This window comes from Tripterygium wilfordii, chromosome 5 (genome assembly GCF_013401445.1).
Source record: "Tripterygium wilfordii isolate XIE 37 chromosome 5, ASM1340144v1, whole genome shotgun sequence".
Classification (NCBI taxonomy): Eukaryota; Viridiplantae; Streptophyta; class Magnoliopsida; order Celastrales; family Celastraceae; genus Tripterygium; species Tripterygium wilfordii.
The window spans coordinates 9,414,578-9,440,376 of NC_052236.1; the positions used below are offsets into that span (position 1 = coordinate 9,414,578).

A 25,799-nucleotide genomic window follows, 5' to 3' on the forward strand; every position below is an offset into this window, starting at 1 on the left:
AGGTTGAAACCATGAGAGGAAAAGAGAAAGATTTGTTCGATTGACATGAGTGGGGAAATAAGGATAATGAGTTTGACAAAGATTAAGATAAGAACGAAGATTGCCAACAGAGAATTGGAAGCCAATGTGGTAGAGTTGAAGTAGGTAAGAAAGAGAGATAAGAAGTGAAGTAGGAACATAATAATAATCCTTGAACTGCCAAAGATTAAGGAATGGAAATGAGGGATCATGAAGGCAGCCAGAAAGGGTGTAGCCATGATGACGAGTGGAGATTTTTAGAAAGGCTTGGTAGAGAGAGAAAGCACGAGAAGTAGTAACTCTAGAAAATATAGAGGCGGCTAATTCATAAGAGACGTGAAAGAGAATATCTTGAGGAGCAGTATCTGGGAGTGAGGTAGAAGAGGAAGAAGTAGAAGAGGAAAACATTCCCATAAAAGGAATTAAAGGAAGAACAGAACAAAGAGAAGGATTACGAGAGAAAATATCAGCAAGGACATTGGATTTTCCTTTGATATGCTTGACATCAAAAGAAAATTGAGCAAACCAAGAATTCCATCTAGGCAACTGAGAATGTGGAAGTTGTTTCCCTTTGAATTTGAGCATGTTGGGAAAAGCAGACATATCCATTTCAACAAGGAATCTGTGACCCAGCAAATGAAACTGAAATTTTTCAATGCCACGCTTCACTGCCAATACTTCTTTAAAAGTAGAATGATAGTGAAGTTCAAAGGGCTTGAAGGGACCAGACTTGTAACCACAAAGATGTCGAACAGATGCAGAATCTTCTTCAAAGAGAATTGCAGCCCAATATTCATCACTGGCATCAGTCTGGAGAATACGTTTGCCAGAGGAAGGAATCTTTAAAGCTGGGAGATTGTGAGCCTGTTGCTTGACAGCTTGAACAGCAGCTGAATGAATAGATGTCCATGGTGGTGCATCCTTTTTAAGGAGTGGATGTAGAAGACGTAGATGCTGAGCAATATGAGGTAGGAAGTCCGACATGTAGTTGACCATTCCAAGAAATTGCTGGAGTTCAGTCTTGGAAAAAGGACCATCAGAAAACTTCAAAAGCTGAGTAGCCAAATGAGGTTGCAGAACGTAGGATCCTTTGGTGAAAGTGAGTCCAAGAAAATCACAAGATTCTTGAGCAAGAACCATTTTCTTTTCAGAAAGCATGATTCCATGGCTGTTGACAATGTTGAAGAAGTGTTGGAGCAAAGCAGCATGTTGTTCCTATCCTGTAGAAAACAGAAGAATGTCATCAATATAAACAAGAGCGGATTCTGCAAGAGGAGAGAAAATCCGAGAGAGTGTTTTCTGGAAAACAGATGGAGCATTTTTAAGACCAAAGGGAAGGACAATCCATTGGAAATGTTTGTCAGGAATGCAAAAATCAGTTTTAGGACATTCAGAGGGAATAATCCCGAGTTGCCAAAAACCCGCTTTAAGATCAAACTTAGAGAAGAGGGTCGCATTAGCAATTCTTGAAAACCATAGCTGCTTATTGGGAAGAGGGAATTTATCATCAACCAAGAAATGATTGAGAGATTGATAATTAATGACAAGACGCATTTTGCCACGAACTTGTTCAGCATGATTATTAACATAGAAGGCTTCACAAGCCCACGGTGAAACCGTTGGCTCAATAAGCCCTTCGGAAAGAAGCTGATCGAGTTCAGTGAAAGCAAGAGCATAATGTTCTGGAGACATGCCCCGATGGCTAGCTTTAGTGGGATTGATATCTTCATTTCTTTTGAAGGGTAAAGAAATAAAGAAATCAGGATTTTTCCAAAGAGGGAAGGGATGCTTTCTAGCAAACTCAGAATGACTAGTGGCACAGAGTTTTTGAATCAATTGTTCACGAAGAGGCTGGAAAACTTGTGCTAGATAAAGATTAGGAATGAGAGACCATGGCAGAAAGAAAGACTTATAAGAGAGACCAGTATCACGCCAACGTACTTTTTGAAGAAATTGGTGTAAAAGGTCAATGCCAAGTAAGCAATCTTTGCCAGGAAGAGTAGACCCAAGAAACTGATGTCGAAGAGTTAAGGAGGGAAAGATGCGAAGGTAAACGGGCTTACTAAGAAGATCTATAGTAAACTATTCACCATTAGCCGCTGTAAAAGTGCGAGAGCAAGGAGTCCAAAAGGATTGAGGAAGAAGTTTGGGATTGAGAATGGACACAGTAGCACCAGTATCAAAGAAAGCAATAAGAGGGAGAGGGGTAGCATAGGATTCAGGAATGAGATGGATCTGTGCATAAGGAAGAGGAGATCGGGTGGAGATAGGTAAGCACGTAGAGAGCATGTGGAGATCAGACTAAGAAGAATCCAAGAGTTCTTCATCTGAGGAATCAAAAAAGTCCGCATCATCATCATCATATAGCAGAGCTAGTTGAGCATCCATAGGATCATCAACTAAAGAATACAGGGATTCAATATCATCGTCATCAGGATGATAGTCAGCACAATGATAGCTTATCTGTTGAATCAGTTGTGTGCGTTTGGCCGTTTGTGGACAATTCCGAGCAAAATGACCAGACCGCTTGCAAACAAAGCATTTGTTACTTTTGGTGTAACCAGTAGTTTTCTGTCGTCGACGTAAAAACTTCCATCGTCGGTGGAAAGGACGAGCAAACTTCTTGGATGATCGGAAAGTAGAACGATGCTTCCGCCAATTTTTCTTAGGAAGAGAACATTGACAAGTTGACTTTCCACATTTGATCTTTAAATCCGTTCTTTCACAAGAAGTACCAAGAAGTAACTTAGTCTGTTTGCTTGTGCATAAAATATTGCTGGTTGCAAAGACGATCAAGAGCCATGAGAGTATGACGCCATAATTCACCAAGAGAAAGACTTGCCAAAGAAGTCCGTTTAGTATCAATAAGCTTAGTAACTTCATTACCAAGAGGTTCTGGTAAAGAGTTGAGAAAAGCTTGTTTGAGATTGGTATCATCAACGCCATTGAGGATATAATAGCGCTTTGAGATACGATTGTAATGCTTCTCAAGATCCTTGCGTTGAAAAGAGCAACATTTGAGTTTGAAAAACTCTTCACGAGCTTGCTCAACATGATGTTCAAAAGTGCCAGTGAACTCATTATAAATGAGTGTCATAAACTGATCGATTGAAAATCCACGAGCTTGTAGTTGTCGATAAGGTCCAAGGGAATTCCACCATTCTCATAAACGACCTGTAAAGTGAATAGTCTCACGGTTGATGACAGTAGCAGTATCCGCTTGAGGAGCTTGTAATTGAGTAACACACCAGGCAAAAAGTTCATCAAGGCGTTCTTTCCATTTACTAGGTGGAATATCATCAAGGGTGAAAGAATGAGAAGAGGAAGGGCGTGAAATGGAAATTGGTGGTGAAGGACCAGGCAGACTTTCAGGATCTGAAAAATAAGGGTCAGGAGGTAAATCTGGAGGAGGATCAGGATTTTCAGGAGGTGGAGGAGGCGGTGTAGTCTGAGAAGTAGATGGATTTTCGGGTTTAACCATAAAGATTGAAGAATCAGGAGCTTGAAGCAAGGTATCAAGCATGGTGAGAATAGGATTAGAAGATGTGGAAGGTGAGTGAGGGTGAGGTGGTGGTTGTGGGGGACAAGGAACAGGAGGTGGTTGAGGAACAGGAGGTGGTCGTGTGGAGGGAGAAGGTTTAGCAGGTTTAAGAGGGTAAAGATAGGAAGCACTATTAAAAGGAAGAGGTTGTGAGCTGGGGAAGTCAAACGTTTGAGGATGATAATTGGGAGGGTTAAAGGCTTGAAGAGGCATAGTATGATATGAATCTTGAAAAAGGCGAGAGTGAGCATGCCGTTCAAGATCATGAAGTTGAGTTTCAAGGAAATGTTTGGTTTTTTATTTTTCAGAGAGAATGAGTGAAGAACCAAGAAAGCCTTGAGATGCCATAGCCAAAAGTTCATGATGTAGAGACTCAATCTTTCGTTTAAGATGCTGGATGCCAGAGGAATGAGTATTGACAGTAGTCTGAATAGCTTGTTGAGAATCAACAATTTTGAGTAATAGTTTATTCTGAGCAATAGCATTATCAGATTGCCAATTTAAAGTGGCTTCAGCAGCTGAAAGAGGTTGTCGTAGCGAACCATCAGGTTTGAGAGTACTATCCTCAGGAATCTTCCAAGAATGCTTAGCTCGATTAGTAGGTGTAGTATATGTTTCAAGAGCTGGAAAAGTTGAGGCATAAGCATCCGAATTGGGATCAAACATGTAACATGGAGCAGTAGTTGAAGCTGAAGGAACAACAGACTTTTTGTGAGGATAGGTGACATAATAGTCAAATTTACCAGTAGATTCACCAAGAAGATCAGATCCCAATAACAATGAGAAGAAACTGGGTCTTTGTAAGCATAGATTTGCTGACCAGAGCCATCAAAGGCAGCAATTGGTAGAGAGGGTTCAATGACTGCAATCGTAGGAAAGATGGGAGCAGTAGTTAACTCTCCACAATAATAGTGAAAATTCCAATGGAGAGAGCAAATTCCAACCCATATAAAATTGCCCCTGCTTCTACGTGAAACGTTCCTAACCCAGCCTGCCTGCCAAAGAAACCAGAGCCAAGAACATCACCAAGTGAATCTCGGATTACAACCCCAAATCCCACCTTGTTCACCCCAATAGCTGCGTCACAATTAAGCTTAAAGTTGCCCGGATCAGGGGGTTTCCAAGGGTGATGAGTAACACCAACCTGTGTGGCAAATCTCACAGTTTGTTGCACAAACTCTTCCAAATACATCCCAGCTCTTGTCACCAGCTTAGACGGCACCGTACAATGCGCTTCCCATAAGGATTTGTTCCTATTAGACCATAAATTCCAACAAATTAGGGACCACAATTCCAGCTCTTTTGAACCAAAACCATCACTTACATGTTGAAACATTTCAAAAAAACCACCATCATAATCACTAGTCAACCGGTCTTCCCACCCCATAATTTGGCAGCATCTTCGGGCCGTGCAACAATCGACCAGTATATGGTGAATAGATTCCTCAGCAGTTCCACAAACCACACATGAACTACGTACATTAAGATTCCCCGACCAGCTCCTCTTCCAATATTTCCTCTTCCAATATAAAGGACTGATTAAGATTCCCCGACCTCAATCTCCTTGCCATGTGATACGCTGAACGTACAGAGAATCGTCCAGTCAGATTAGGTGCCCATATCACTTCATCTTTTGGCCAACGAAGAGAAAGGGGAATTTTGAGAATGTCAGCCACCTCAATGGGATGAAAAAGAAAGTTGAGAAGATTCACATTCCAACCACCGTAAGTAAAATCCATAAGCTCCCACACCTTGGCCCGGGGATGTAAGGTATGAGGGTTGGACAATATCCTACCCCCATTAATATTTGGCAACCATGTATCCTCCCAAATACCAATACTTAAACCATCTCCCACTCTCCATTTCAAACCGATCAACAAAATTTCTCTACCCTGAATAAAGCTCCGCCACATGTAACTACTATTAGATCCCAATTGTGCATTCAGAAAAGAACCTGTAGGGTAATATTTTCCTTTAAGAACTCGAGCAGCTAGGGATGACGGATTTTGTAATAACCGCCAACCCTGTTTGGCAAGAAGAGCCAAATTAAAAAGATCCAAATCCTTGAAACCCAATCCACCATCTCCTTTAGCCGAGCACATCTCATTCCAACAAATCCAATGGATAGAGTTGTTATCAGCATTACCCCACCAAAATTTCCTTATAATTCTGTTAATTTCTTCACCGGTGACCTTTGGTATGCGCATACAACTCATCACATGTGTAGGAATCGCCTGAATCACTGCTTTCACAAGAGTCTCTTTACCGGCCCAAGATAAATTTTTGTGCCCCCATCCTTGCACTTTTTGCCACATCCTCTGTTTGACAGAATCAAACAATTGCCGTTTAGCTCTCCCTACCAACACTGGAATCCCAAGATATTTATCCGTATGGATGATGTTTCAAACCCCCAACGTCACAGAAATGCGCTGTTTAATTTCCTCCTTCGTGTTAGGACTATAGTAAATCGATGACTTCTGTAAATTCACCTTCTGCCCCAAAGCAAGTTCATATATCCTCAAGATATTCATTATATGTTGGCATTCCTCCTTGGTGGCCTTCAAATCACATTGTTTGGTGTTCTCCAAGCGATGTGGTATTCTAAGTCTAACAACAATACACACAAAAAAAGATTAAAAAAAAATGGAAAAGGAATTAGGAAAACTTCGGATGATTTGGTAACTTATTGTATAGATAGGTAAAGGAAAAGAGAGAGTTGGAGTTGCCGTCTCAGTCGTTTGAGTCTTTTAAGTTTCAAACTCTCAACTTACTCTCTGTATCTAGGATTAGAAATTTGGAATATGTCCTTCGATGAAGAAGTATGGCAGAGAACAAAAGATTTGTGGCGTCTTCAAATGGAAGGCGGCCATGAAACTTATGTCAACTATGGCCGTCCTCCTCTACCATCTGGTGTGTGCTTGCACAAGAAGAAAACCCCCTCCTCCTCATCATCATCATATGGACGCTGGTCCGAGCTTCCGGTTGATATCATGGCCATGATTCTAAGGATCTTGGATTCCACTGATGATCACCTGAACTTTTCCAAGGTTTGCAAGTCATGGAGATATGGTGCTTCTCGGGCACCCATCCGTCTTCAAATTCCATTGGTATTACTACCCTCCGACACAAGGAGGAGGGCGAAGGCGAGATGGATCAGTTTATTGGACATGTCCACTGGGAAAATACATGAATTCAACCTTCCAAAACCTATTCATGGAGGGACATGTTATGGATGCTCCAAAGGCTGGATTTTAATGGGAAAACGCAGCTGGGAATCAATCAAACCACGCCTCTTCCTTTTCAATCCCATATCTGGATCTTATGTCAAACTACCTTCCATTCCAATTACCATTCACCTCTTCCACTCATCGTCGTTGTCATTCCTCATCGAAGGATTTCAGTTATCCTCCGCGGCTATGTCACTGTCGTCGACCAATAGTACAGTGGCAATAATCTGTCATGGTGTAATTGCAATTTGCAGACCCCACTCACCAAAAACAAAGAGATGGATTACCCTTCAAAAAGGGTGGTGGGATTACGCGGACATCTTTTTCAGTGGAGATTAAAGGCTATTTGCTTTGAGTAAGGGTAAGACCCTCCAAGTGGAAGAGCTTCATGTCCTCACACAAGATGGGCTGATATTGACAATAATTCCAAATATCATCCCAGAACTATCTATACAATATTCCTACGGCGAGGATATTTCTCATAAAGAAGGAAAAAAATAAGAAGCTCTGCTTCAATACAACGTCGTGTTTCGTTCAGAGTAGTAATGATGGACAATCTTTGGTTCTGGTAACAGCAAGGAATAGACCCAAATTTTGCCTTCATCATGTGTGTGAGGAAGGCGCATTCCAAGTGTTCAAACTGTCTCGTGAACGATCAGAATCATGTGCATGGAGTGCAACCTCATTAGAGAGCTGGGCTGATCAAGTCTTGTTTCTGGCAGAGAGTGGTTCGTTGTCCTTTCGAGCGAGAGAGGAGAATAACGAACATCTGGGCAGCTGCGAGATAAGGATGGATAATGGTTCTTCTATACTTGTGGATCCTCACATTTCTTACAACTTTGACATGTTCTACCTTGATAATGCTAGCATCGGAGTCCCAAATTACGACAACAGAAAGAAAAGAGAGGTAGTCCAGTATCCCTTTAAGTTTCACACACCTTGGTTTACCCCTAGTCCATGTTAATGCGCATAAAAATGAAGAAAAATATACGCAGTGCATATAAATGTTCTATTCTTAGAAGCATTTGACAAAGAAAGCAATTAAGCAGTTTAGGCTCGATCAATGAAAAGGTCTTTAGCTAATAGTTCCCAAAATTGGAAAAGAGAAATGACGATCGTTTTAATACTCAATTCTTAAGAACTGTTTATAAATGTTTGCTTGAGATTCCTCACCTCAGTTGCCAAAACAATGAATATGACAAAAGGCTCTATTATTCTCCGACGATCTGCCCTATTTTCACTATGAGCTTGACAGTCATCTTTAAGCTCGAGACGACTCCATATTTCTAACAAATTTCTTAGCCTGAAAGGTGGAAGATAGAAAGTAACAATGAGCAAAAGCTACAAGAACGCAGAAAAGGCCAAAATTTATTAGACGAAGATATAGTTGGCATTTCCCACTATCACTGAAGAGCGGGGTTCGAAATCAATCCTCTGATCATGAGTGAAAAGGAGATTTGCTTGTTAAACCGCAAAAGCAAGTAACAAATGGATTCCGTTAACATGATAACATACCTGCTCTAAGGTCAGAAACATGATAACGTTCCAAGATCCAAGCCGTGCGAAATTTGGGAGAAAGCCCTTATAAAAAGCCAAAGGCCCCTGCGGAGGACATCGAATGCGGTAGTAAATATTAAATGACACATTATCTCCTGAAACTACATTTGTGTCAACATTTCCATCAGTCTAGTTATTTACATCTGTGCTAAAATGGTAACAGAACTTTCATACATACTCAAACAATATAACAGAAAGATAATAACGACACAACAGGACCTAATTATTCTTTAATTGAAAGTAATAAAGAGAAGCATTTTACTTTTTCATTAATGTAGCAAGTAGGAACCAATCGTAAATCCTAGGTATCTGTTCTATTTCTAAAAGTGAATTACTTCAGCTGAATAAAAGACATTTCGCAAGGGAAAATGTTACAGTCCTTGAAAACTGACAAGATAATTCATCAAACATCTCAAAGACAAAAAGGAAGATCACGTCAGCAAGAATAAAACATGGATAAACTAAAAAGAAAATTAATACTTCAACTTACACAATTCAGAGCAAGTGAAAGTCTTAAATCATATATTGATGACAGATGTATGAGTCAAGATTTCACGCCACTGCGTATATAGACAAAGTACATTTTTTTTTAATGGTTTAGTACTTGAAAATTGAAATGATTGAATCTTACATCATTCTTCAGAGTTTTTATGAAACAATCAAGCGTGCTTTTGTAAGCAGAAGAATCCCCCATCATCCTTGACTTGACCTGCCAAAAATGGGAAGAAAAAAAAAAGAAAAGAAAATTAGAAAACCACTAATTAGGTGAAATAAGCCCTTCCATAAGCTTATGCATCACCATAAACATGCTAATCAATCTACAAGTATTTGCAACTATATCATATAAATCTGATGCCAACAAGCCATATCATAATCTGATGCCAACATGCTATATCATGTCCTTGCTTTAACCAAAAAAAAAAAAAACACGACAAGAAGAGGGAAGCTCAAGATAGTAAGATACTAGATGCTAAAACTATACTTTTGTTGAGAATAGCATAAATCTAAAGGCAGACAGAAGTACCACATCAACTGGTGAGCCAACACAGACGGCAACAAAACCTGCCCCCAGACCAGAAAGAAGATGAGTGACAACATTATCTGTGAATCCTGGAATTTTCAAGATTGTCTGCATTGAAACAAATAATTAGAAATATCTGAAAAGATCCCACACAAACAACCAATGATGATAGGCTTCGAACATCTAGTCCACCTGCTTAATTTGATCATAGCTAGCTAATTCAGCAGCATTTATAATGCCATTCCGTGCTATATTGGGTCCAACTCCAGTCCAGAGAGCACCTACGCCTTCCTGTGAGTCACAAAAGAAACTGAGACATTTTAGAAATTTGTTGCAGAAACTAGTTTTCTTTTACCTCCAGTATTCCCAGTTAGATATAAGACCTGTCTCACGATTGTGGAATATGCATTTAATGCACCAGAATAGCGCCTTGGCACATCGGGTGGTAGTTTTCCTTCAGCTTGAAGTCTAACTTTAACCAGATCAGTTGGATTTGCAATTGCTATTCCAATAGCACCTGTTTGAGAAAGGAGGAATAGCCCACTTAGTGACTCAGAGACTTGGTATAAGAGAAAACCATGGCACTCATGTTAGTTAGAAAGTGAGCAATCATTTATAGAAATTGACAATTTGTCTACAAGTTGATGGATCTAAATATAGATCCTGAAGCATCGGTTATTACGCTCACCAGTTGTAAATGCAGCAAGAATCTTCTTGGACAAAGGAACGTCTCCAACGAAGTCTTTTCCCACATACATGGTCTTAACCTGTCAAACATTTAGTTCACGTACACAAATCAGATACCATATTGCTAACTTAGGTAAAGGGAGAGAAGAAAGAAAGGGATTGAAAGTAAGGAAAGTTCAAAACCTACCGGCTCATACAGCCCAATTCTTATACCCCCAAACAGGCATTGACGATGTAATCCCGGTACAATGCCCTTCCAGAGAGCCGACAGACCTTCTTCCCTAGCAATGGTAGCAACTGTGCCCAACATACCCCTGTACTTTGGTAATGCTGCTTCATCCACGGCTTTCTTTTGGAGCTGAAGCCTAACTTTCGCAGTGTCCAAAGGAATAGTGCAAATCTGCATAATTTAGAAAGCATGTTCCTAATTCCTAAATAAATCACTTCAAACCAGTGCAGGCAGTGCTGTTAAAATTAATGCCTCATTCATGCTTGTTACTATTCACCATTTATATTTAAGGGCTACCAACATAGCAATACTTACACAGCGCTTGGAACAAATAAATTACACATTTCAATTCCAAAATCTCATCATATGGCATTATGAATTGAAAGAATCATTGAATCAATACTATTGATTGTAATTTTTTAGAGATCTGGATTTTCATGCAAGCAGTAAAACCTCAATAATCATAAGAATTTGTAAACAAGTTCTTCGTATTAAAACAAAAGATGGTACAACAAAATCAAATAACAGAACCCTTCTCATGCAAATGGATGTTATATGGTTCCACTTCCACCCTCAAATATAAAGCTTATAAATAACAAATTCATGCAATGATAGATCAGAAAAATAGAAACTGTACGGAACTCAAATTTGTTCCAAACAGAATAATTTAACCAAATTCTGAATTTCAAAAAGAACTTCAAAATTCAATATTATACTTTTTTATCTGTTCCAAACAGGGTCCTTAAGGCTCAAAGCCAGATAATCTAGGCAGAGTAGATGCAGAAAAATAGGCTAGTCAATCCTTATAACGTAGAAGCATATGTGATTTGACTGCAGCTCTGATTCAAGTAAAAGAAATCCACAATAGATGTCGTAGTAAACATCGTTGCAGCTCTACAACTACCACAGCCAATGAGATCAGCACAAACAGATCGAAATCAAAAGAATTGCACAAGAAAATCACTAACAATCCGAAAATAATAAATCGCAAAAAAGAAGTGGAAGCGAATACTTGATCAATCGACAAACGAATGAAATACCTCGGCGAAAGAAGCAGCGAAAGCGCTGGCGGCGAAGGTACCGGCCAGAGAGATATCGGAACCAGCCTTGCTATCAGCCACCATGTCTGATCAAAGAGACTAAAGTCAATCGGAAGTGAGGGAGAAGATCGAATTGTTCTGGAGGTTTAGGACAAAAAGTGTTTCGGGGAAAAAGAAAGTAGGAGGGAATCTCGGGAAAAGATCAATGGCAGGTTTGGCAATTGGGACCAAAGCGCTGCCCTTCCGTTTGGCTTTCGTCATCCCACTCTCTCTCATTTATGCTTCAACTAGCCATGGAAGGAAAATTCATTAAAGTCTGCAATCTCTTTATTTTCTATTTAATAATAGGGAAATTTTAAATACACACCATGAATATACTAAGTTTACATCACTTTTTTAATATGATAAGTTTACACCAAAAAGTTATAAATTTACACACAATTTCATAGTAAAAAGTCTAAATTACCCTTAGTTTATTCAACATTAGAGAAAATATGTGTTAATTTTACACACATTTGACCCACAAATCTCACTTTCATCTCCACCCGTTTTCTCTCCAATCCGACGAGCAAGCACACCGTTTCTACTAGTCCGGTTGAGTCTTCGTCCCTGTCGTTTATCAACTGCTCTTTCGTCATCTGCGTGGAATCTTTTCATCATCATCTCTGTTGAACAAGTGCCGTTTCTCAAGGATAAGAATTGAACCACCTGCATTGGGAAATGTGAATGAGATTCGACATGGAGAAACGAATTGGGATAGGTGACTTACTGTTTGGACTCAGTTTATAAAACAAATGTGAAGTTCATGGAATATGTAAGATTATGTAAGGAAAATGTTGCCTTCATCTTTGCCTTTGGTTACATGGTGGGAACTTTGCTTTGCTGTATCGATTTGTGTGGTGACATTTTTGGTGGAGGAATCAGGAGATCCATCGAAACCGGCATACGAAGCCGCCGCGTAGAATTGTTCCGGGTACGCAGGGCCAGAGCTTGCCCTCGCCATCGAAGCCATTTCAGTCCCTCTCTCCCCCTCTCCCTTTCTATCCTAGGCGTTTACTTCAAGAATCCTAGATTGAATTGCGACAAATTACGATTACAAATATTTATTTTAAATATTTAGATTGAGGGTTTATATGTCATTGTATATTAAGATATTTTTAGAAACTATAAAAATTGAAAAAGTGGTGTAAACTTAGTATATTGATGGTGTGTATTTAAAATTTCCCTTAATAATATTTTTAAGGGAAAATTGGTATATGTCAAAGTGTTTTTTTTTAAAAGGCCCAAGGCCACACACGCTACTGCGGATGGAAACTACCCATATCCCAACCCTCCCTGGTGAGAATAGAACCATGGACCTCAAGGTCCTGAGCAGGCAACCTGATCAATCATGCTACCTCTTATTCTCTATATCTTAATTGTGTTATTCCAACAAAGACACTTTTAAAAGTTTTATCCCATAAAATCCATAAAATTTGAAATATTATTCCATAAAAGATAAAAAGTTAAAATATATTTTTTTTATTATCTAAAATACCCTCATCTTCATCCTTAAACATGACACAAGCCATGATTCATCTTTGACATCCACCGGAATCTTCGTCCTCACCCTTCATGACTTATTCGACAATTCTATGACATTTTCAGTGATTTTTGATCCCCATTTTTTTTATTCGAAGTAGATCTATTCATACCTACCACGGGACTTGTAGATCTTGTTGTTCTCCTGTGATCTATCATCACATCATTATTTTCGACACTTTCTGTGATGATTTTCGTGATTTTTTGGTCCTGATGTGAGATCTGCAGACTACAGGTAATATATTATTTGTTTCGATTAATTTGATATCTATCTTGCTAAATGTTATCTGTCTTGTTAAAATGTTATCTGTATGAAGTTTCAAAATGACCAAAACTGATAACATATCCAAAACATATATAATATCTGTAGATATAGATTCGATTTCAGAATAATATTGACAAATACAAAACAGATATAATATCTGTAGCTTCAGATCCGATTTTAGATGAAAGAAATAATTCGAAAAAGCAATAAAACCTCAAAGGTGATGCGCCTTAATCTGTGGAGTTGATGGTCACTGAAGTTGATCGTATTGGCCGAATCCATCTATTTTCCAAACGGTTGTTGTGATTTCAAGAAGTTTTTTCGACAAATCAAGTAATAATTGATGGCCGGTGATGATTGGTTTTGATCGGGCTGATCAAGAGCTTCATTTTGGTAGTTTCGTCAAAAACGATGGTCGGACGGCCAATTTCTGGAGGTCGGCATGAAGGAAGAAGAAGAGAGAGGAAAAAAAAAAGGAACAAGAAGAATAAGCCCATAAGATGGATCTTAGTGGAGAAATGTGTAATTTTAAAAATAAATTGATCAATCAATTTGGTTTTGATTTTGGTGATTTTTTAACAGCCCTAGAATTTCTAACTTGGGGGCAACGACCCTACTGTGGTGGCTTTTAAAGTCACTATAATTTTATTTTATTTTTTAAAAAAACTCATGAATATCTTTTGATTGACTTTATGATTTCATGGTATATTTTTGGACCTAAACAAAATCAAATTGAATGTGAAAATACATAAAATGTTTTGAGTTTATATTCAATAATCTAGAATTTTCAAATCTTTTTTATGTTGAATTTCGTTTTTGTTTGGGATAAAAAAATATTGTTTAATTCTTAAACCCAATCTGATTTTTACAAAAAAAAAATGCAGCATACATTAAATGTATCCACCAATCTACATTGATGCATGTAATAAGTTTACTTTAATTGATTGATGGGGGTGGGAAAATTAATTTTTAGAATGTGAATCAAATATCAAATTACACGTAAATCGAAAGAATTAAATATCAAATCATATGTAAATTAATAATAAAATAATAATTTTTAATAATTAAGGGGTAGGATTACTAATTTGGGAATAGGGCTTGCCATTATCGGCCAACCGATCCATTACCGGATGGCCGATAATCAACCATCAATTGACTCACATAGTTGAGTCGATAATATCACCCGATCCATGTATAGATGGGTTGGTTGATGATTTTTAAAATATTGTATTTAAGGTTTAGGGCTTAATTTTTAGTTTTTACGATTCAAGGTTTAGGATTTAGGATTTAGAAATTTTTTCCCCAAAATCTACTATATTCTAACCACTATATATGTTAACAATAAACGATAACGACTATTAGATAAGGCAATCAGAGTCATTTTCTTCATAGAAACATCCGGCATTGACTGGGTAAACCATCTACTTTTGTAACCCTAACATTCTTATAGTGTTGAGCACCATAGACATTGGCATAACAGTAAAGAGAGCTTGTTAGAGGCCTATGAGGATAATGAAATATCAACTTGGACCACTTGTATGGCAGCTCAGAGGCAGTGCCAGTGGGTCATGATGGAAGTGGGAATGAGATGCTGCTTCTCAATAATCATGCGGCCAACTCCCACAGATGGTAGGTAGTGGAGGAGTTGAGTCACAACTCCATCTTTGTAACATCAAGTTATTGTCTTTAGCTAAGTAATCTCCGAAATATATATATATACACCAAAAGTAGTTTGATAGAAGGCATTCTTCTGCAACAATGGGTACTAAAGTTCTGGAAAAACAAAAGGTGGAAATAAAAGAAAAGCATGAATGAGAGAATAATCATAGAACAACCATTTTCGTCCATCGAGTTGGTACAAATAAAAGTTATTCACAAAAAATGGGGAAAAACATTTGCCATCAAACTCCGAATGAAAATGTTAAATGACTCAACTTTTTTTAACCCAAATTGTCCCAAGTTTATGTGGCATTGCCACATAGTCATGCTAGAGAAAAAATAGCTAAAGAATAACAAGGTAACAATGTGTAACAATGTCAAATACATTGCTTTCAATATAGTGCAACTTCCAAAATATGAACAAAAAAAAGTGAAAACAAATTATATTGTTGTTGGAGGTGGCAGGAGAGTTGCTGGAGGTGGAGGTGGCGAGAGACGTTGTTGGAGGTGGTTGGATGCACGGATCGACGAATTACATTGTTTTTAAACAATGTTATTTGAACTGGATTGTCGGATTCCAATAGCTATCTGGCCGAAAAATGAGTAGGTAAGGTGCGCCTCAATGTGTAGAGTCCAAATATGAGGTCAGTTATCGGAGATGTCGTCGGAGGTGGCCGGATTGACACAATTTGTGCCTCGGTTACCTCCTCCTATAGGTGTTTTTTTTCAACAATAGGAGCAACGATTGTGGAGGGTAGAAAAATGATCGTGGTGGTCAAACCCATCTGTTCGGTGGGTCGACAGCTCCTATTTGGGCCGGACGAAGGAGCTCCGATGGAAAATGGTGGTGCTCGTGAGAGTGGGAGGGAGAAAATGAGAGAGGAGAGAGAAAGGGGAAAAGAGAAATAGAGAGAGAGAGAGAGAGAGAGAGAGAGAGAGAGAGAGAGTGTGTCTCTTATATAGAGACAAAATTGGTGATATGGAATCTTATGTGACATGCCACATCAACTTGGGCTAATTTGGGACCATTTTTGTTGGGTCATTTAGCAGCTTCGAACGTTTATGTCATCATCATAGAGTAGTACATAGGCAAACACTGGTGGACTCAGGAAATAAGATTTGGGTGTTTTATGTAATTGTCTTACGAATATAGATTGGCAATACAAAAACATATTAATAATAGCTCAAAGTAATTTATCAAAATTATTCTCTACTAATTTTCATATTTTGAAACATTATGTTACAACATTATTAGTACTAATTTCAAGCAATCTCTTCCCAAGCACGGAAACGGGCACCACTAGGCCACATCAAATTATCAAGAACACATACTAACTAAACTTAGTGGAAAATTTTGACAGTGCAATGGGCGTAGGCCCACCTTTGTAGGCAAAGCTAAGGAACTACCATTGGAAAACGCTGAGAAATGGTACCTTCGTTGCTCAGTTTGTTCAGTATTTTACATGTCTTGTTGCGTTTCTAATATTTGGTCCCTTAACTATACCCTATTTTTTACTTTTGTCCTTAAATTTTTTTGCTCTTAAGTCGTGCTTGGGCTAATATAAGATAAACAACATTTAAATTTCAAAAACAAGATGAATTATACAAAGACTATTGATGGGGTTTGAAGACTTGAAGTTGTGTAAAAATAGGTCACCAAGCCGCACGTTTATATTTGGTAATGTCTCAAGTATTCTCATACAAATGCTTGCTCTTAGAATTAGGCAACTTTTCACATGTACCTAAAATTTCAGGACTTGAAGTATATGAAGTTACAAAATATAAGGTAAAATATAATGTTTCGTCTCTCAATTATACCCGTGGTTTCATTTTTGTCCTTAAATTTCTTTTTTCCCAATTTCGAGTCTCAACTATAGGAAAATACCTCACTCCTCATTCGTCTCTTAAAAAGTTTTGGTTACGTAAAAAATATATCCTATTTAGCATCCCACCTGGATAAACTCAAAATAAAAAACCTATATGGCATCATATGTGGAATATCCTACTTGGAAAGATACAAAATAAAAACCTTAATACAAAAAAAATAAATATCTTCTTCTCCCCTATTTCCTCAAATCAGCCATTTCTTGCCTCCCAATACCTTAGCATAATGATTTTCTCCATAGAAGCAAATTGTGTAAGTCCAAATTAGATTTCCTAAAACGTCAACTCAAGAAATTCCTCAAAAACATTGCCAAGGAATTTCTGATCAGTTTCCCCTTCTCTCTCCCCTTCAGTTTCACTTCAATACCCTCCACTGGTCTTAGCATCCCACTTCAAATTCTCGAGGAAATAAAGGATATTGAACTCCTTGCCGCCACGATCGAACATGTCGCCAACCTGGAACACTGGCTCTGACCCACTAATCCCTCGATTGGACCCAACAAGGCGGAATACCTGCTTGGACAGGTCCAAATCGTCGTGAAGATCATTGATTGCGATCGGATGAGGATGCATGCAGATGATCAGTAGGAGAGCTAGCCTGATAATTGGAATTGGATTTGAAATTAGGGTTAGAAGGGGCAAGAAGATGCCAATGTATCAATGAAGGAGCCGACGAGGTCTAGTATCTTCTTGCATATTAGAATTCAGTTTGGAATTAGGGTTAGAATGGGGCAAGCCACTTTTCGGTTAGGTGAGGATGAAAATTGTCACTTTCATAATTTAGAGATGTATCGTTGAAGTTAGACAAAGTTTGCCACACAGAACTTTTTCGATATGTCACATAGGTGTCACTCATGATTTTTTCAGTCACTTTCTCGCTTGAAGGACGAAATATCTACTTTCTCATAATTAAAACATGAATTTGAGGGAAAAAAAGAGAATTTAAAGACGAAAATGAAACCACTGATATAATTGAAAGACGAAAAGTTACGTTTGCCCGGAATATAATGTTGAAAAAAATACTGAAGTTTTCGAAATTTTGACATCCGACAACCAAAACTTCATTTTCCTTCCACTGCTCTCTTTGTAGTTGACACATAGGAAATTTGCATCCCCTGTTGACACACTCTCTCTTCCAAGGCTTTGAGTCTTTTGAAGCGAACCTAAAAAACCAACCCAAATGCAATCCAACTTACTAGGGCATAGCAAATAAGCCCAAATTTTACGATCCCAAAACTTCCATTCACCCTAACTACGTACACATTAGGAGGCCTTGGGATTCTAAAGGCAGCTAAAACATTTAGTAAAACTACCAGCAAGTCCCACTAGCCAAGTTCCATCAAACACATCAAACAAATAAACCAAAATTGTTTAGCTGAACTATAAGACCTAATGACAAAGATGCCCCAATGAATTGGCTTGCGAATAGGATGATAAATCAATAGTGAAACAATAAAAACTAGCGTTACCACTGTTCCATTCAAATACTTCTATATCACAAGTTCCATAAACAATTGATACAAGCTTTTGAACTGTGTATATCCATGCTCATGGTATTTTTGTCTTACCCTATCCTGAGGATAGTTTACCTCAACAAGTACCCTTACAACTTATACCTATTTCTCAAGAGTTTAGTTAGTGCTTGCTATCTTAGAAAAGCAAATTGACTAAAGATTGAAAGATTCAAGATGAGAAGAAGATCATTTCTTTTGTCGTATTTTTGTTGTATTCACAAATCACAAGTCGACCAATTTATGGTTATTCTTAGTGATAAATCATAATTGAGAATACAAATAGAATAATTGAGAGTATTGAAAAATTTATAAATATGACTACTTGATTTAGGGTGCTGCATACAAAATATACTATGTAAATTGGTTCAAGTATTTGAATAGCTATATATTCCTAATAGATGTATAAAAATGAGCTTTTGAAGTATGCTGGTCAAACGGATTATTTGCGAGTATGAACTTTATAGTGAAAGAAGATACGGTTTTGAGCCCATCAAGAGTGAGTGGGAGATATAGGTATATTATTCTATATTGGAGGGCACCCAAGATGGGTCAAAATCCCTCCAATGAAGTTACAACTGCCCATGGTAGTTAAGGGAATGTATAAGGAGAGTTACAACTCCCCAATGGGAGTTAACAACCCCATAAATAGGCACTTTGTGTGCACTCTAACAAAAAGGACGCAAATAGACAAAATTAACTCTCCAAAATGCTCTCTCTTATAAGAAGGATTGCACTTGATTTATGGGCACCAAGCTACACTCCATATATGTGATGCATATTTGATTAACACGCATTTGATCTTGGAAAGATTCTTTGATGCGTAGATCATCTTACAATAGCCTTGGAAAGCTTCTTGAACATGCCATTAATAAAGCCTAACTTGTTCTTTATTGAAACAACAATTTCGATGAACTTGCTCCATGTAGCCAATTAACGCTATTCAATGATTGCGAGTAGAGTGAGATCGATGCATTATCTGAATGATAGAAATAATGATGGCTTAACGGATAACAATTGCTCTTTGGTTTGGAGGTATAGTCGTCATCGTCTCCCGTGATAGAAGAGATGAAAAAGCTTCAGACAAATCAAATGGTAAGTTCAGTCTTCGAATGGTAACTAAGACGGCTAGGATGATTCAAGAGCCAGGGCTTAGTTTGATACCATATTATATAAACTTAGGGCTTACCCGTTTAGGGTGTTGGGAGGTGTTGGGGAGGGTTGAGTTCGTCCCGAACATCTCCCAACCCTTGACTATTTGAGACGTTCGAGACCGTTAGTACAACTACTTCTCAACCCAACGGCCCCCGACCCAACACCTCCCAACACCCTAAACAGGCAAACCCTTAGAGATAAAGAGTGGTGGAATAGATGATATTGCATTGATATTGACCCTTCTGGTGAAGCCGCCTACTTTCGCGGCCCGCTTCACCAAACGCATCAAAAGGCCCACCACCCGGAAAACCAGACGATAACGCCCAACAGAAACAAACTCCAAAAGAGTTTGCTGCTTTTTGCTGTAGGATCCACGCATAAAAGCAACGAACTTTTTAAAAGATTTTCAAAGGTGTTGGTCCCACGCTTTTTTATTTTTAAGTATTATTTGGGTGCGGCCCACACCAATATTTAATAAAGTTTATTAATTATTATCATTAATAACAAGAAAATATATACTTAATGTACATGTTCAATGAAGTTTATTAATTATTATATTTTAAAAAATACTTAATGTAAAATTAAATTTCTACATTTATTATTTTATATATTAATATTGGGTACGTTTGATAGAGCGGTTAGATTGATTTTCAATGTTAGTGAAAAAATTATTTTAAAAAGCTGAGTTTAAAGTTGTGTATGTGAGATGGTTGGGGAACTAAAAGCTGATAGTGACGGAAAAACTGTTGAATTAAACCATATAATCCTATATTTTTATAATAAAATTTGATGATTTTTGATCTTAAATATAATTTATTATTAATTTTAAGTATAAATTATAAATATTTTTATATCAAAATTAAAATGATTATCTTAAAATTAATAAAAATATGTTAAAGTAAACTTCTAATGTTCAATAATAGTAATATATAAAATTTATTTTTTAATGTAAAATTAACTAAAAAATATGCCGACAGTAACTAATTATTTTTTGAAGTAAAATATAAACTTATATAAATATAAATGCAACATGGGCCCCATTATTTTTTAAAAAAAATTAATTAATTATAATACTTTACAATAATGTCTGTGGACCCATATGACTTTTTTTTTAAAAAAAAAATAACAAAATGCACATGCCGCTGCAAAATTAACCCCTATATGCCCATTTGATAGAGTGGTTGTGTTGATTTTCAACGTTAGTGGTTAAGTTGTGGGAAAAAAACTAAGTTTAAAGCTGTGAAATAAACCGTGAGGTGTTTGGTGAAACTTTTACTGTTGTTAGAGGTTAAACTGTGTAAAATCTATTTTTGTTTGTATTTTTAAATATTTTTTAGACAAATTTAATTTATTAAAAATTACAAATAAGTAATTTATATGCCAACGACAGCGATTCTGCTGATCCCGCTCATGTGTTTGGTGAGGTGTTAGATGTAAGGTGGGCCGCATAACGGATTCGCCCAGTCCAACATCTTACCAAACATGCACATTATATATATATACACACACAAATTCTCTTATGTGGATCAAAAGTGTAGATCAATTTTGTGAATTTATTTTTTAACCTTATATGTGGTAGGTCCCACAATAAATATGTGGCCCTCCACTTATGTTGTGTTTTATTACAATCATTGTATTTTGGTCCACATAAGAGAATTTCTCTATGTGTGTATATATATGTGTGTGTGATTTATATGTAAATATTGTATACAAATATTATAATTTTTAAAAATAGTATATATTGTTTATTTGTAATTTTTAGTAAATTAAATTAAATTTTAAAAATAATTATAATTTAAAAAATACAAACAATTATATTATACATGATATTTAATTACTATTAACAGCAAAAATTTCACCTCACAATTTTAAACTCAGATTTTTTTGCAAAACTTAATTGCTAGTATTAAAAAATTAACACAACCGTTTTACCAAACGGACAAATTTTTTATCCTTTTTTTTGCAAAGTTTAACCGCTAACCTTAAAAAATGGACACAACTAACCAAACTGGCACATTGTAGGGGTATAACAATACAAATAAACTATTTTAGAAAAGAAATAATGTATAACATTCGCATACTATATAATCACAAGGAATTTACAGGGAAAAAGATTGGCTGAAATTATTCCACCAAATCTGTACCATTTAATGGTGGAATGTGGTGTTATCAAATCCAATACAATCATACATTGAATGGTAATGATTTGGTAGAATTGGCTGGATTAATTCCACCCCCTATCCCAATTTACAGTAGCTAACATCGTGGGATTTGGTTCTAAGTTCTGACATTGCTAACTTAACAGTTAAGGACACGGAATATTATATATTGTGTTCCGTCCCATCGCTCTCTCTATACACGAAGAAGAAACCAAAGAAATGGAAGAGTCTCTGCTCTCAGGTACTATCTAATCTAGCTTCTTGTATTTGTTTCAGATCGTATGAGTTTCAGGTCATAATTGATACTATCCGTTGCCGTGTTAAATAGAGAGGAGTGAATCTGGAGACAGGGAGAGCGAGAGGTGGAGCTCCAATCCGTATGTAGGGAGGACTGGCGCTGTGATCCCTACTGCTTCGCTGGCTGGAACCGAGGTCAGTGTTGACGAGATTCGATCTGCCGCTTCTTCGGGTTACTATCCACCATCGATTCATGGTCCCCTTGTCAGCGCCCCGGAGCCCGTTCCTGACGGTATTACTTGCTCTTTCTCGATTTATCCCAATTAGATTATAACAACAGTTATGATTCCCAAAGTTCTTAATTATTACAATGTTTGAGAGATTATCGTCTTGATGTGCCACTGAATTTTCGTTTGATTAACCTAACTAGAATACTTTTTTTGGTAAGTCCTAAATAGATTATGTATCTGTTTGCCGCAGAAGTTAAAAGGGGTTGTATAAGTTTTGTTGCTCCGCACCAAGTATAGTGTATTTGTTGGTTGTTGTGTTAGATGCTTTCTGCCTTTTATGGTTCCTTTTCTCCTATAATGTAATCTTTTCAAGTGAGTTTTTGTTATGCTTCCTTTCTTTTTCTTACCCTTGAAATTGCAAATTACTTGTTGCAGAGCAAGCTATTGTATATCAAGGTGCATATGGGGGAGAGTACAGTCGCAATGCTGGTGAATTTCAGAGGTAAGGATGGCAATAGTTAATAAATTGGCAATAGGAAATAGGCTGTTGCGGGCATAGTAGTATGAATATTTTCTTTAGTGCTGCAATGCCAAAATTGGGTCACTGTTGTTATTTTCTCAACATCTCTTGCTAAGTTTACCTCAGCACTATAGCCGATGCCTCTTTATATTAATGAGGAAAGTATCAAAGCATAGTTGAACTAAGAACAAACAAGAAAGTGAAGGAGGAAAAAGATAGAAACAAAAGAACCATGATTCTCTTCAGATTGTAATAGGACTGAATAACGACATAACATATATTTTTAGGTCGAAGAACTAAAAAATGTGTTTGGTACGGGAGATAAGGGAAGGGAATTGATGAAAGGGGAAGGAAAAGAGAGGATATTTAGCCCTATATTCTTTCCTACTCATAAATCTTGTTCTCCATCTTTCCCTCTGTTCAAACTTCAAAGCATCAAGGTGAGAGAAATGCTCAGAATAAGTGACATAAGGAGTTCATAGAAAAATTTATCTGAGCTTCTTCTGCCTGCAAAGACTTTTTTTTTGAAAATATGCAACCTTATCTTTAAATCTGGTTACGTCTCTTCCAGAAATAAATGGACGACAGTAATCTTCTATACCTTTTGTAAGTCTCTACCATCAATTAAAGCTTTTTTTAACAGTCTGAAGATGAAATGTAGAATGTAGATGGTTAATTTATTCCTAAATGACTTTCTGAAACACCAATTTCATAGCCTAATGAACGTATGGTCTTTTACCTGGACCTCCCTCTCAATCAGGATTGAAATTACTCCTTTTTGTGAAGAGGCACATCCTGTTTTGCACAAGAAGAATATATTTTACCTATGGAACTCAGATTTTTTTTTCCCATTCATGATTTAACATTCAATCTTCGTTCACTTTTGGTTTCCATGAGTCTCTGTTTAGCTCAACTATATGGCTTCAGTTTGTGGCATTCATACTTGATAAGTAATTTATTGTAGGCAAATATTGGATGAAGTAGAAATAAGAGAGCTGCTTATGGATCATGTTGGTCATCGCTGCTGTTGGGGAAGTCGTCCAGCTCGGACATGGAAGATTCATGCGGTGGAAGACTGTAATGTTTATGTGGGAACTCTTGAAACTTTCATAGAGGATCGGGAAACTATAAGAGAGATAGAGCCATACCATGGTGGCAGTATTGATGGAAAAGATAAAGGGCCTGAACTTGGCCTCTGGGAATTGGATCTAAGGTCTCATTTCCCTGTTCTTTTTGTACCCTATAAAGAAATGCGGACCAAAATTCCTCATTCTGAAACCATTGAAAAATGCCCGGGTAAGAATACAGGGATGATGGACTCCATGTTGTTGCTACAGACTACAGTAACTTTAGTTGTAATTGTGTGAAATCATTTGAATCTCTGTTTATTACTTCTGTTTACCTACGCCCATCTCTTCACGCTTGTTTTTCTCATCATAAATGTCTCAATAGTCAATACCCTTTTTAATGTGTGGTGTGAGTGAGACATGGTGCACTTACATATTTAAATATGAGAGGTCACTGTTGCTGACTTTGACAAACCTCGAGGAAAATTTGCAGGTTGTACAGGACGAGGTGATATTGTGTGTCCTACATGTAATTCAGATGAAGAAAATCGGATGACTCGATGTATTACCTGCCAAGGAAGGGGTTTAATTGCTCATAGAGATGGATCAGATACGATGTGAGCTCTTATTACCATTTATCGTTTGTCCCTACATGAAGCCATGCTCTAGATTTTCTTCATAGCACCTTTTACTAAGTTCCAACATATGACTTTCATGATTCTAGTCGTCTGACCTTTAATTTGTTTTTCCATTTACCATTACATATTGTTGACCTGAATTTATAATTGACTTTAGCAGTGTCCAAATACCTCTCATGGTGTTTGATTTAAAGTCTGGTTCTTGAGCTCAAATAATGTTTTCTTGTTCAGTGTTGGTTTTGACACTGGCATGCTGTTAACTAGAAACAGTATACATGGTTCATTTTCCTTCAATTATTACCTGCAGGTGCACAAAATGCAATGGAAAGGGTCAGATTCCTTGTGCAACTTGTGGATCTCGTGGTCTTATTCAATGTGAGAAGTGCCATGGAATTGGTTCTCTCCTGACATGCAGTGTAGCCATTGTTAGATGGTATGCATTCTTAATTTCCTATCCATATCTGCATATATGGGTTACTGTAATTTATGGAATCTCAGTGTCTTTCTTAACGTATGCAAAAATGCTTCAGTCTTGATAACATTACTCCACATAATTCATGGGAAGTAACTTTGAGCAAGGTGCCCCAATAGTCTTAGTAATTTGTACTGGATGACTAAATGCGTAAGATTGGAAGAAAAATAAGATAATCTCTCTACCCATCTTTGTGAAGTCCACACTGAATCATCGATTATGTCTGTAGTCCACAAATGAGAGACTATTAATGGTGAAATAAGTGAGGAAACTTGAAGAGAATTCTCATAGTTTTTATAGGCTGTTGCTAGAGATATGTAGAATTTTTAAGTGGCTAATTTGACCCATATGGAGTTCTTTTTTTTCATTTTTTTCACGTCAGTTATTTATGCATACAAGTCTGTTCATGAATGCTTTTATATATGATGATGTGAAACATGTTTAATGGAACAGGAAAACCCTTTCAACTCGGAAAGTAAGTGCAACAAGTGGAGCAGCATCCGTTCCTGATGAAGTTTTCCACAGGGCCAAAGGAGTCCAGTTGTGCAATACTCAAGCATATCAGTGCACTCCAGCCTTTTTTGCCGACTCATTTTTTCTCAATAAGTTTTCTTCTGAGGTTATTGCAGATAGGGCTCATGTACCTCCTACTGCCAGGATCATATGTGAGAGGCATGCCATCAATGTTGTACCAGTGACACGTGTCACAATGGCTCATCGTGGTCGTTTTTTCAGTTATTATATCATTGGTTTTAGCAGGGAGGTGTACCTAAAGGACTACTACCCCTCCAGGTTTTGCTGGGGGCTATGTCCCTGCTTGGAATGGTTGAAGTTGTAAATAAGCAGATATCTACATGTCACTAGATAATGAGATTATGAAGCTTCTCACTTCCGCCGGCAAAGTGATTCCCTTGATTTCATATGGCAAGGGGACCGGAGACTGTAATATTGGTGGTATTTTGTTGAATGAAGGAGTGATATTTTGTGCATGTTTAGTAGATTTGTAAGTCTTGTGTATTGGGTGCATCCCTGAACAATAAAGGTGTTAAATAAAGGTGTTTGAATTCGCTATTGTGAAAGTGGTTTGTCTCCACTTTTTAA

At 37.4% G+C, this 25,799-nt stretch overlaps 4 protein-coding genes across 4 annotated transcripts; 1 reads left to right on the forward strand and 3 right to left on the reverse strand.

Annotated features, from left to right (window-relative positions):
• Positions 1 to 3,181: 3,181 nt before the first annotated feature.
• On the reverse strand, positions 3,182 to 3,772 carry LOC119998600 (acrosin-like). Its single transcript, XM_038845942.1, has one exon. It carries the CDS (start codon positions 3,770 to 3,772, stop codon positions 3,182 to 3,184), a length of 591 nt encoding a protein of 196 aa, XP_038701870.1.
• Positions 3,773 to 5,040: 1,268 nt separating this feature from the next.
• LOC119998601 (uncharacterized mitochondrial protein AtMg00310-like) lies at positions 5,041 to 5,874 on the reverse strand. Its single transcript, XM_038845943.1, has one exon. The coding sequence runs from the start codon at positions 5,872 to 5,874 to the stop codon at positions 5,041 to 5,043; it is 834 nt and encodes a 277-aa protein (XP_038701871.1).
• Positions 5,875 to 7,842: 1,968 nt separating this feature from the next.
• Positions 7,843 to 11,617, reverse strand: LOC119999150 (mitochondrial uncoupling protein 1-like). The gene is made up of 9 exons (XM_038846666.1): positions 11,321 to 11,617; positions 10,239 to 10,451; positions 10,053 to 10,131; positions 9,748 to 9,881; positions 9,557 to 9,655; positions 9,368 to 9,472; positions 8,975 to 9,052; positions 8,302 to 8,388; positions 7,843 to 8,089 (listed from the first exon to the last, which is right to left on the reverse strand). The coding sequence occupies exons 1-9, from the start codon at positions 11,402 to 11,404 to the stop codon at positions 8,048 to 8,050; spliced, it is 921 nt and encodes a 306-aa protein (XP_038702594.1). The 5' UTR covers positions 11,405 to 11,617; the 3' UTR covers positions 7,843 to 8,047.
• Positions 11,618 to 21,637: 10,020 nt separating this feature from the next.
• Positions 21,638 to 25,799, forward strand: LOC119999137 (protein SSUH2 homolog). Its single transcript, XM_038846654.1, has 7 exons — positions 21,638 to 21,775; positions 21,863 to 22,063; positions 22,437 to 22,503; positions 23,486 to 23,817; positions 24,082 to 24,205; positions 24,534 to 24,659; positions 25,152 to 25,799. The coding sequence occupies exons 1-7, from the start codon at positions 21,754 to 21,756 to the stop codon at positions 25,534 to 25,536; spliced, it is 1,257 nt and encodes a 418-aa protein (XP_038702582.1). The 5' UTR covers positions 21,638 to 21,753; the 3' UTR covers positions 25,537 to 25,799.

What these genes read in the sequence shown, in the direction of transcription:
- LOC119998600 (XM_038845942.1), bottom strand. Translation starts at nt 3,772, where the DNA reads ATGCCTCTTCAAGCCTTTAACCCTCCCAATTATCATCCTCAAACGTTT.
- LOC119999137 (XM_038846654.1), top strand. Translation starts at nt 21,754, where the DNA reads ATGGAAGAGTCTCTGCTCTCAG. An exon ending in CCCGGAGCCCGTTCCTGACG is followed by an intron (nt 22,064 to 22,436) that starts GTATTACTTGCT and finishes TACTTGTTGCAG; the next exon opens with AGCAAGCTATTGTATATCAA. An exon ending in AGTGTAGCCATTGTTAGATG is followed by an intron (nt 24,660 to 25,151) that starts GTATGCATTCTT and finishes TTAATGGAACAG; the next exon opens with GAAAACCCTTTCAACTCGGA.
- LOC119999150 (XM_038846666.1), bottom strand. Translation starts at nt 11,404, where the DNA reads ATGGTGGCTGATAGCAAGGCTGGTTCCGATATCTCTCTGGCCGGTACC. An exon ending in TCTTGCTGCATTTACAACTG is followed by an intron (nt 9,882 to 10,052) that starts GTGAGCGTAATA and finishes TTTCTCAAACAG; the next exon opens with GTGCTATTGGAATAGCAATT. An exon ending in TGTTTCTGACCTTAGAGCAG is followed by an intron (nt 8,090 to 8,301) that starts GTATGTTATCAT and finishes TCCACCTTTCAG; the next exon opens with GCTAAGAAATTTGTTAGAAA.
- LOC119998601 (XM_038845943.1), bottom strand. Translation starts at nt 5,874, where the DNA reads ATGTGGCAAAAAGTGCAAGGATGGGGGCACAAAAATTTATCTTGGGCC.